This window comes from Gorilla gorilla, chromosome 21 (assembly GCF_029281585.2).
Source record: "Gorilla gorilla gorilla isolate KB3781 chromosome 21, NHGRI_mGorGor1-v2.1_pri, whole genome shotgun sequence".
In the NCBI taxonomy this organism is placed as follows: domain Eukaryota; kingdom Metazoa; phylum Chordata; class Mammalia; order Primates; family Hominidae; genus Gorilla; species Gorilla gorilla.
In genome coordinates this window covers 72,263,245-72,275,188 of record NC_073245.2, presented here as the reverse complement: position 1 = coordinate 72,275,188, position 11,944 = coordinate 72,263,245, and the positions used below count along the sequence as shown (strand labels likewise).

The 11,944-nt window shown below is 39.6% G+C and overlaps 1 protein-coding gene across 1 annotated transcript in view; it reads right to left on the bottom strand.

Annotated features, from left to right (window-relative positions):
- Window positions 1–4: 4 nt before the first annotated feature.
- Window positions 5–11,944, bottom strand: part of LOC134757799 (cadherin-like protein 26) — a 28,731-nt gene continuing 16,791 nt past the window's right edge. Inside the window, exons 5-7 of the mRNA XM_063702246.1 lie at window positions 5,984–6,131; window positions 4,218–4,384; window positions 5–4,021 (exon numbers count right to left, since the gene is read on the bottom strand). Coding sequence (XP_063558316.1) covers window positions 3,863–4,021; window positions 4,218–4,384; window positions 5,984–6,131 — 474 coding nt within the window. The 3' untranslated portion in view covers window positions 5–3,862. The remainder of the gene's footprint in view (window positions 4,022–4,217; window positions 4,385–5,983; window positions 6,132–11,944) is intronic.

The following is an 11,944-nucleotide window of genomic DNA, read 5'->3' as shown; positions in this document are numbered from 1 at the left end:
GCTGGCTGCTGCCTTCCTTGGTGGCTGAAGCTTTCCTCTCTCACAGAAGAAGAGCCTCTCCTCATTCTCCACGACAATGATGAGGCTTTGTGCTGGGCGAGTCTCATAATCCAAAGGCTGGAACCCCAGAGAGGATTTCATTAGCACCTGCTGCTCCTCTGGCCAGAGGAAGCCCAGCGCCGAGTCATCATTGCAAACTCAGAGCTTGTGGCTTTTGCACTTCATTTATTATTTACGTTGTCTTTGATAATGATCAAAAGACAGTCTACAGCTCATTTTCAAATCATTTATGGAGTTCTTTTCTCTTTTATTTTTTCCCTCCTCCTCTGCTGGTTGAAAAGAGCCACCATCCTTCAGAGGGTAATGAAAAATGCAACAAAAACCATAGCCTAATGAAACATTAATGAGACAACCATGCAGCAAAAAAATCAGGGGAACTTAGGGAAATACAGTTATTAATGATCATAGTTATTCAGGGTACAAAGTGGTCAGTTGACTTAAAAGGATTGAAAGCCTGGGAATATTTTGAAAATTCAACCCCAGGCATCTGGTGCAGCGTCTACAGAGCCTTGCTATTCATAGCACGGTCCGCAGGCAATCAGCATCCCCTGGGAGCTAGTCAAATGGGCAGGCGAATCTCGGGCCCTGCGCCAGACCTGCTGACTCAGGTCTGCCTTGTCCCCAGGTGACTCACCTGCCCTGCACTGCACTAGAGGCCCTAGTCACTCTAGGTCTGGTTGTGAGCAATGAAGACTAGAGGCACTGGGGTCAGACTGCCCCAGTGGGATCCTCCACTCCACCCCTCAAGCTGTGTGGCTTTGTGTAGAGGACCTAACCCCTCTGGGCTTTGGTTTCCTAATCAGTAAATGAGATGGTAATATTAATACTTTCTTCCAGGCCAGCTTCTCCATTAGGCACAGTGCCAGGGGCTCTCCATACTCTTGGGGCCACACAGATGCACTCCCATTTGTTTTAAACTTTAAAAGTCTTAAACATTGAAAACTCAGATGAAAAGAAAGAACTTTTAGTGTTGAAGAAAATGTTTTCATTTTTAAATCACATCTGAAAAAGAATAATCATTTTAAGGCCTATGTAAATCTATTACATTTTGCCTACAACAACAAAAAATTAAATGGTGAAGTATTTAGTCATATCAAAATAAGTTTTATTATTGATATTATTTTGGTAGGAGGAGTCCTCAGCCCACACACAGAAGTGGCACTGAGACCCTGCCTTCCTTGCCTGGTGACGCGTGGTACGTAATGGGCTCAGCACCCAGCATCCACGGACATTAGCTCTCTGGTTCATTATGAGTGGTCCTACAGAAGAGGCCTCAGCGTCTGCCACTAACTGGTTGGTATGTCACCGGTATGGTGTTACCTTGATAACATTTAATATCCCTTCGTTAGTCTCAGGGTCAGTCGAAATGTCAAAATGCCCCTCTTCATTGCCATGCAATATGTTGAATTTTGCTCTCCAAGCTGATGTAAATGGAGAATCTCGATCTTGAACCAGGAGACGCAACACGCCCTGGCTGACTCGGCCTTCAGGAATCTGAGTCTTATACTGAAAGAAGCAATCATCATGTCCATGTCATGGAAACAAAAACACAATTGAAAAGGAAAGCAGAGAGGAAGGAGGGAGAGAAGCAGAGAGAGAGCAAGAGAGAGAAGGAGAAAGAATGTTGCTCCTCATCACAACACCCTGGATATTCCTCATGCTGCTAAACCTGCCCTAAGGGATTTGCAACTCCGTCTGTTACAGCAGAAGGTGCATCCGTTGGAATATCTGCCCCCTCCTACCTGTGACTCGCTAAATAATTCTTAAAGTACTCTTAAATCCAACTCAATGCCCTATTTTTTCTAAGAATTTTAAAAAGAATAATACACAATCCTAGTTTATGCTCTCTAAAAATCCTAGCTCTTCCCATAAAATAGGACACTTGTGGTTATTCAGATTAAGGTGATCATTTTTCTAACACATGTAGATCTTCAAAATAGCTTGTTATTCAGTACTTTTGGAGGCAATGTTTCTAGACAAGCACTTCAAAATAACAGGGTATATTTTTTTCCAGCCATATTTTTGAGAGCATTGCTTTTTACCAAGCCAGGAAAAGATTTTGAAACAAGGTTCAAGCATAATATTATTTTGTAGTTATTATATACTTCTGGTGAGGTGCTTTGGTCTGCAAACATTTCACTTTGGTTTATACAGGGTTTTTTTCTAATTAAATGACACCTTTTAAAAATAATTGTTTGCATCATTTATTCAACAACAGCTTCTATGTGCCACATTCCATTTCAGATGCTGTGAACAAGACAGGCAAAAATTCCGTCCTTGATGGAGCTGAGAGCTGAGTGTGTGTGTGTGTGTGTGTGTGTGTGTGTGTGTAGGGGGATTTATAAAATAAATAAAACTAATTGATTAAGTAGAACACTACTAAGCAGAAGAAAGCACAAAGGGGCTAGAGTGTGTCCCAGGAAAGAAGAGGGAGGGTTTTAACTCGGTAGTCAAGAAAGGGCTCACTGAGAGAGTCAGGAGAAAGGAAATATGGTGGATATTTACTTTTTTAAAAATACATATAGAATAGTAAAAAATAAAATATTGGAAATAGATCTTGAGTGGTTCTTATTTTATCTCTTAGCCATCTCACATGCCTTAGGTGGAGCACCCATCCCAAACCATCTTACACAGTGGTTTTCAATGCTTTCTTAAAGGCTGGGAGTCTTGCAGCCTGGGAAATCCCATGTGGACCCTGACATACAATGTTTTTAAATGGTCACTGCAGTTACTTCTGCACTTGGATAAGGTAAGGTATGGAAGGCGAGGCCAAAGCCTTCCTGCTCACCTTCCCTCTAGAATCCTGAACACGGTGTGAAAACCTCAGGTGCAGACTTCTCACCCAAGGGTGATTATTCTCCCTGAGGGACATCTGGCAATGTCTGGTGACACTTTTGGTTGTCACAGCTGAGGGGCGCTACTGACATCTACTGGGCGGAGGCCAGGGATGCTGGTGAATATCCCACAGCACACAGAGTAGCCCCCACTCCAAATAATCATCTGGCCCAGTGTCAGTTGGGCTGAGCATAGGAACCCCTGACTCTAAGTAAACAGGAATTCCCTGTCTTCCCCTAGACCTCAGTTTTCCCATCTGTAAAACAGAAATCATGTTGTAGTTTCAATAATCAAAAATGAAAAAAATGCATGTAAAAGTTCTTAGCATAGTTTCTGGCATACAGCAGTCAAAAATGTAAGCTCATGTGACCATTATGAAGTGCTTCTATGTCAATATGATTTGGCTTCTTGATTCTAGCTTAAGTCACTTTGGAGAATTGCACATATCTTGGGTGACTGCACAACATAGTTTGGAGATCTGTCCCTGCCCAAATCTCATGTTGAAATGTGATCCCCAGTGTTGGAGGTGGGGCCTGGTGGGAAGTGTTTGGATCGTGGGGCAGATGCCTCATAAATAGCTCCGGCCATCCCCTTGGTGATAAGGAGCTCTGGCCCTGAGTTCACATGAGATCTGGTCATTTAAAAGTGTGTGGCCCCTCTTACCTCTCTCGTTCCTCATTCTTCCCCACCCACCTCCCGTGTCTTGCATGCTCTTGCTGTCACCGAGTGACATGCCTGCTCCCCCCATCCTTCCGCCATGATCATAGGCTTCCTGAGGCCTCCCTAGAAGCTGAGCCGGTGCCAGCCCCAGGCTTCCTGTAAAGCCTGCAGAACCATGAGCCAATTAAACCTCTTTTCTTTATAAATTACCCAGTCTCAGGTATTTCTTCATAGCAATATGATAACAGCCTAACACCCTCTCCGAGAAAAACTGAGCCTAGGACCCAGGGGCTACTTGTTTTGGGGCTTAGATGTTGGGGCGGCCCAGGAGCCTCACGTTCTCCTGGGTAAATGCAGGCCTGTGGTTGTTGCCTTCTTGCACATCCACGTGAACGGTGGTCGTGGATGACAGTGACGGTTCTCCACAGTCCCTGGCTCTGATTAGCAGTGTAAACTGAGGAGCAGTCTATGTGGGAGGAAAAGGAAAGTTAAGCCCCTCAAATACAGGAAAGGAAAATATTAATAAAGAAATATTCTGTTTAGGAATTTCAATAGCAAATCTAGCCACAGAGGGCTCCCCACTACAAATGTAGAATCTAAGCCTGGGGCTCAAGGATGGGCCACACATTTCATTTTAAAAAAAATAATAAAATCCACATAACCTCATAATCTAAGCACCCGGAGAGTCGTATTTCTCCACTAAGGCGATCAACCCGGAAACCACTTTCTTTCAGTAATGGTGTTTGAGAAACGAGGAAGTAAAGGACTTGAGAATTTGGAGTGTTTTCTTCATCCAAATCGACTGCTAACATCTGAAAAATAGGTTGCCCTAGAAAGAATTTTTAAAAATTGTTACTATCAGATAAAGGTAGCCTATCAAACCAGTAAGAGGATGAATTATTTGCTAAATGGCATTGGGGCATATACCAAAATGAGTGAAATGTTTAAATATAAAATAAACTATGGACATACTAGAAAAGATAAGGATGAATATTTAATTAGTTATAAGATCAAGAACTTTCTAATCATGACTGCCAATGCAGAATACTTACAGGATAAAATTGGTGGATCAGATTACACTTTTAATTTCTGGCAAAAAACTGTGGACAAAATTTAAAATAAAATGATAAAGCAGGAAAACATATTTGAAACATACATGGCAGGCAGATATTCTTAATATAGACTGCAGAGGTTAAAATCAAGAAAAATGACAAACACACTAACAGAAAAATGACAAACACACTAACAGAAAAATGAAGAAAAAGAAAGGAAAAGCAACTGATAGAACATGGAAATGGCCAAGAAACATAGCAAAATGTTCAAGCACATAGTTATCAAAGACCAACAACACACCAAGCATCTTCGTGGACTGGGGGCAGGTCAGCAAATGAGGACCCCTACATTGTATGCACAGTGCAAACCAGCAAGTCTACGTCTCTGAATTCATGCTAAGTAAATAATGCTTGATTGGGACACAGATTTAGCTTAAATTTTATCATTGAAATATATTTTATGAAAATAACAGAAAGTGGCAAAAAAACATAAATGTTCAACCATAGGAGATCGGTCAAATACTTTAAAGCACATCCATAAAATATTACACAACAGGGTATTTTAGAAAAATGTCAGGTTACAAACAGTAAAATTGCACCTTTGGAGAGGAAATTTATAAATATGCACCTGTGAAAAAGCGCACCAAATATGTGTAAATATTTACCATATATGCATATACAATGTGTACTATGATAAAGATGAAAAAATGTACGTATATACAAATATGCATTTGTAATTATACATAAAAATGTGTGAATGCATACACATATATAATTTTAACACACAGCATGTGTATACGCACACACAGAAAATGCAAACAAAAATGCTGAAAGAATACAAACTGAAACACTAATGGTTGTTATCTCTCATGGGTAACATTAAAGATGCTTTCTTTTTCAGTCTTTTCATTTCTTGGAATTTTTTGGAGAGATGATTATACAAAAAAACGGTTTTTGTTATTAAAATAAATCCACATTCTAGTAAGAGTTGGTTGGGTTTAAGAATGCACAGTATCTGTAACTCGGAGGCTATAGATGTGATCGTGTTGCCATTTTACAGACAAAAAATGTGCAGAGATATGCAGAAGCTCATCACCCAGCTCTTTCTCCCTCACTGCATGTGGCTTTATTTTTAGAATGGCATTTACATATCAACCCTTCCCACTGATGCAATTCCCACATCATTTTATTGCCGATACAAAACGAGGCTTACGGACCTCAAAGCATTTCGCTCAGATCCAAGGCCTGCGATCTTTGAGATGTGAACAGTAAAAACTCTCCCTGAAGATGACTAGGATCAAGCTCCTCATCAATATTAATGAAAAGGAACAGAGCAGAGACAGAAGGAAGCCCGGCAGCCCCCCAGCCGCACACACCTGCAGATTGGTTTTCTTGCACAGTGATGTTAAATTCCTTCTCTGGAAACTGGGGTGCATGATCATTCACATCACTGATCCTAATGTTGAAAATCAAGGATTTATCCACGATTTTTCCTGTTGAGCGCTCCACAACATCAAAATAAACCTAGGAAGCAGAGAGCTGTAAAAATCCTGCAGAACCATTTACTTGATGACACTCTAATAAAATAACTGTTATCCTAATTATGTGTTACGTCTGTCTCCTCCTCTAGACTGAGAGTTCCAAAGGGCAGGAATCAGACTGCCCTCATTTACCAAGTACCCCAGAGAGCAAGCACAGTACTGGCACAGATTAGGTGCTCAGCAAATGTGTAGAACAAGCCAATGCTCTGGCTTGGAAAAAAATGATCAGTTATTATTAGGTTCAAATCTCAGTCTCTCCACTGGGTAAACACATGCAGGTTGCTAGTGAGCCTCCGTTTCTACAACCTATCAGTGTTGTCATGAGAAATAAATATATTAACTGAATATTACTGAAACATCACAGAGAGCAGACAGTTAAAGATTTTTGGGAAAGTGAACATTTATAGTAACTAGCACAGCCACTGACATGCTATGTTTTTAAATGGCCACTGCAGTTACTTCTGTACTTGGATAAGAAAAGTTAGTCCACGTCAAATATGCATGTGTGAAGTCTTTCACTTCAAATGGTCTCAAATCAATTGTTTAAGCTTCCACCTTAAGAAATTTTAAAAAGACATCATAATAAATCCAAACAAACAGAAAGCGATAGTAAAGGTAAGACCACATATCAATAAAATGGAAAACAACAAAACAATAGAGAAAGTAACCAACGTAATCGCATGTAACCAAAAGCGATTCTTTGAAATGATCAATAAAATGAATAAACCTCTAGGGGGACTGATGAGGGAAAATAAGGAAGCGGAGAGAATTATCAATAACGAGAATGAAAGAAAGGATATCACTAGAGATTCTACATATATTAGAAGAAGAATAAGGACTAGTATGACCAAGTTTATGCCAATGAATTCAGCAACTTAAATGAAATGGACCAAATTCTTAATAAGGAAAAACTACGAAAACTTTCTCAAGAAGAAACAGAACACCTGTATAGTCCTATATATTTTTTTAAAGTGAAATTTATAGTTTAAAATCTTTCAAGAAATAAAAACAAAAAACTCCAGGCCCAGATGACTTCAATGATAAATTCTAGCAAAATATGAAAGAAGAAAGACCAATTCAACAGTCTCTTCCAAAAAACATAAAAGGTAGAAAAACTTCTCAACTGATTATATGAGACTAATATTACCATAATACAAAGTCAAATTTTCGTAAATTACAGGGAAAACTACAGAACAATATCTCTCATGAATCTAGAGTTAAAAGTTCTCAACAAAATACTAACAAATAGTACCCAGAAATATATTAAAAGGATAGTACACTATGACCAAATGAGGTTTATCCTGAGAATTTTAGGCTGATTCAACTTTCGAAAATCATTTTCAGCAATGTCACAAGATATAAAGTTAATCTATAAAAATCAGCTATATTTCTATAAACCAGCAATGAATAATTAGAAATAAAAATTTTAAAACAGCCCCATTTACAAATCTAAAATACGTATAGGATCTATTTAGTGAAAATGTTAAAACACTGATGAAAGAAATCAAAGAAGACCTAATTGAATGAAAAGATATACTGTGTTTACAGACTGAAAGACTCAGTATTGTCAAGATGACAGTTCTTTCCAAATTGACCTATAAAGTCAGCATGATCCCAATCAAAAGACTAGCAGAATATTTTAGAGATATCAACAAGCTGATCTGAAAATTATATAGAAAGGCAAAGAAATTTGAATACGCAAAATCATTTTGAAAAAGAAACACAAAGTTAGAGGACTCACACTATATAATTTCAAGATTTATTATAAAAATACAGTAATCCAGAGAGTATAGTATTGATGAAAAGATAAATATATACATCACTGAAACAGAATAGAGAGTTTAGAAATAGGCCCACACAAGTATGGTTGATTGATTTTTGAGAATAATACAAAGGCTAGCCTTTTCAACACACGATTCTGAAACAATCAGATGTTCATAAGCAAAAAAAAATAAACCTGGGTCTATATCTCACACTTTAGACAAAAATTAATTCAAAATGGATCACAGACATACATGTAAAACATAAAACTATAAAACTTTTAGTAAAAAAAGGAGAAAATCTTGATGACAATGTGTTAGATAACACCAAAAACATGATCCAGAAGAGAAAATATTGATGAATTGGATTTTATCAAAATGTAATAACTTGCTCTGTAAGAAATGTTGTTAAAAGAATGAAAAGACAAAGGTAAGAATGAGAAGACAAAAATGAAAAGACAATTGCCTGAGAGAAAATACTTCCATTTCATATGCTGACAAAGGATTTGTATTCAAAACTCAATAAGAAAACAAACAATATATGGCCAGGTGTGGTGGTTCATGCCTGTAATCCCAGCACTTTCGGAGGCCTAGCCGGGTGGATTACCTGAGGTCAGGAGTTTAAGACCAGCCTGGCCAACATGGCAAAACCCAGTGTCTACTAAAAAAAATACAAAAATTAGCCAGGCATGGTGGCAGGCAACTGTAATCCCAGCTACTCGGGAGGCTGAGGCAGGAGAATTGCTTGCACCCAGAAGGTGGAGGTTGCAGTGAACTGAGATTGCGCCATTGCACTCCAGCCTGGGAGACAAGAAAGAAACTCCATCTCAAAAAAAAAAAGACAAAAACAATACAATTTTAAAATGGGCAAAAGGTTTGAACAGACACCTCTCCAAAAAAAGAGATACAGATAGTAAATAAGTCATCATTTGTCACTAGGGAAATCCACATTAAAACTGCAATGAGATATCGCTACACACCTTTTAGAACAGCTAAACTGAAAAAAACCTGACAATACCAAGTGCAGCCAAAGATGCAGAGCAATCAGAATTCTTATACATTTCTAATGAGAATGCAAAATTGTTCAGTTATTCTGAGAAATCGTTTGGGAATTGCTTATCAAGTTAAACATACACTTACGTGATCCAACTAAGCCACTCCTAGGTATCTACCTACAATAAATGAAAACTGACTTTCACATAAAAGCCATATGTGGGCTGGGTATGGTGGCTCACATCTGTAATCCCAGCACTTTGGGAGGCTGAGGCAGGTGGATCACGTGAGGTCAGGAGTTCATGACCAGCCTGGCCAACATGGTGAAACCCCGACTCTACTAAAAATATAAAAATTAGCCAGGTGTGGTGGTGGGTGCCTGTAATCCCAGCTGCTCAGGAGACTAAGGCAGGAGAATCGCTTGAACCCAGGAGGCCAAGATTGCAATAAGCTGAGATCGCACCATTGCTCTCCAGCCTGGGCGACAACAGTGAAACTCTATCTAAAAAAAAAAAAAAAAAAAGCGCATAGCAGCTTTATCTCACCACAATTGAAAAGAATCCAAGCACCCTTTAGTTTTATAAAGTGAGAAGCAAGATACTACTCAGCGATAAAACAGAACAAACTCGGCCGGGCACGGCGGCTCACGCCTGTAATCCCAGCACTTTGGTAGGCCCAGGTGGGCAGATCACAAGGCCAGGAGATCAAGGCCATTCTGACCAACATGGTGAAACTCTGTCTCTACTAAAACACAAAAAATTAGCCTTGCGTGGTGGCAGGCGCCTGTAGTCCCAGGTACTCGGGAGACTGAGGCAGGAGAATTGCTTGAACCTGGGAGATGGAGGTTGCAGTGAGCCAAGATTGCACCACTGCATTCCAGCCTGGCGACAGAACAAGACTCCGTCTCAAAAAAAAAAAAAAAAAAAAAAGAAGAAGAAGAAGAAACTCTTGATGCACACAATGACATCGATGAATATAAGATTCATTATGTGAGGTGAAAAAAATCTAGACTTAAAAAGCCATGTATTGTGTGACTCCATCTCTATGATGTTCTAAACAAGGTAAATGTATTGACAAGGTAAATGTATTGGGAGGGAGAAGAAATGAGTGGTTTCCAGGGGTTAAGGGTTGAAGGAGGGTTTGTCAAAACTCTTAGAACTATACATCAAGAGATACAAATTTTACCGTACACAAGTTTCGAAAATAAATTTTTAAAAGTAAAATACATATAAATTTGGAAGGAATAAAGGCAGTTAAGGGTTCTCAGGTCATTATATTGTCAAAGAAGTTATTAAAAACTTCATATCAAATCTAATAAGTGAAGAGTGAATGTTATAATTTCTCTGTAATTATTTTCTCCTTCTGTGGAATTAGACCAGAGAGAAAAGTTGTGGGTGGGGTGAGATTTTTCATATATTGTATAAAATTTTGTAAGAAGCCCTATTAATTTTATATGTAAAAAGTAAATATAAGATCGGGCGTGGTGGCTCACACCTGTAATCCCAGCCCTTTGGGAGGCCGAGGTGGGGGGACCACCTGAGGTCAGGAGTTCAAGACCAGCCTGGCCAACGTGGTGAAACCCCACCTTTACAAAAAGGCAAAAATTAGCCAGGCATGATGGTGGGTGCCTGTAATCCCACTACTCGGGAGGCTGAGGTGGAAGAATCACTTGGACCCAGGAGGCAGAGGTTGCAGTGAGCCAAGATCGCGCCATTGCACTCCAGCCTGGGTGACAGAGCAAGACTTCATCTCAAAAAAAAAAAAAAAAAAAATAAGTATAAATAATAGGAACTCTCATTTATTGCTGGTGAGAATGCAAAATGGTGCAGCCACTTTGGGAGACAGTTTGGCAGTTTCTTACAAAACTAAATGTACTCTTGCTACACAATCCAGCTATCACCCTTCCAAATGTGTTGAATATGTATGTGCACCTGACAACCTGCACACACGTTTATAGCTTTATTCATGATTGTCAAACTCTGGAAGCTACCAAGATGTTTCTCAGTAGGTGAATAGGTAAATAAGCTGTGTCCATCCACACAATAGAATATTATACTATGAAAAAAAGGCATGGAGGAACTTTGAATGGGTATTGGCAAGTGAAAGAAGCCAGTCTGAAAAGGCTACATAGTGTATGATTCCAACTATATAACCTTCTGCAAAAGGCAAAAGTGGGGAGACAGTAAAAAGACCAGTGGTTGCCAGAGGTTCTGGGGGTAGGGAGGGGTGAATGGGCAGAGCCCAGAGAGTTTTCAGAGCAGTGAAACTATTCTATGTGACACTGTCATGGTGGACACATTTGTCGAAACCCATAAAACGTAAGATGCCAAGAATGAAGCCTAATGTAAACTATGGGTTTTGGTTAATAGTCATGTAAAATACTGGCTCAACAATTATAGCAAATGTAGCACATACATTATAGCAAATGCACACACTACTGCAAAATGTTCATAATAGGGGAATCTGAAGGGAGGGGGTGGGGGGAGGGGAGGATGGGAACTCTGTGCTTTCTGTTCTGTGCTTCTGTCAATCTAAAACTGCTCTAAAAAATAAAGTCCATTAATTTGAAAAATATGATGTCCCTACTTACAAAATAAATATATATATCTTAATAAAATATAATAAATATGAACTATAAGAAAATATACATGTGTATTTTAAATAAATATACATATTTTTAAAAGCAAGTCGAATCAGACTTGCTCCTGAATCTCTCATTGCTCTAGTATAAATGGCGCTTTTGTTTGCTGAAGGCTGAAAAGGCTGTGGGCAAAGGCAGGAGTCGCAGAAAAGGGAGTGGGAAAGGGCATGGATCCTGGCACGAGGGTGGTCCAGGCAGAGGCCTGTTCTGCAGTGAGACCACTGGATTCTCAAGGATCAACTGGTCGCCAGGTACAGTATCCTGCTTGGGGTAAAAAGGTTTAGTGCAGAAGCCTGGCTGCCAGCTTCAGCCAGGCCCAGGGCGGACTCACCAGCACCACCCCTTCCCGTAGATGGCCTCCGTTCATCCCCGCGGAAGCCCTGGAGGAAGGCACCCTTGCTG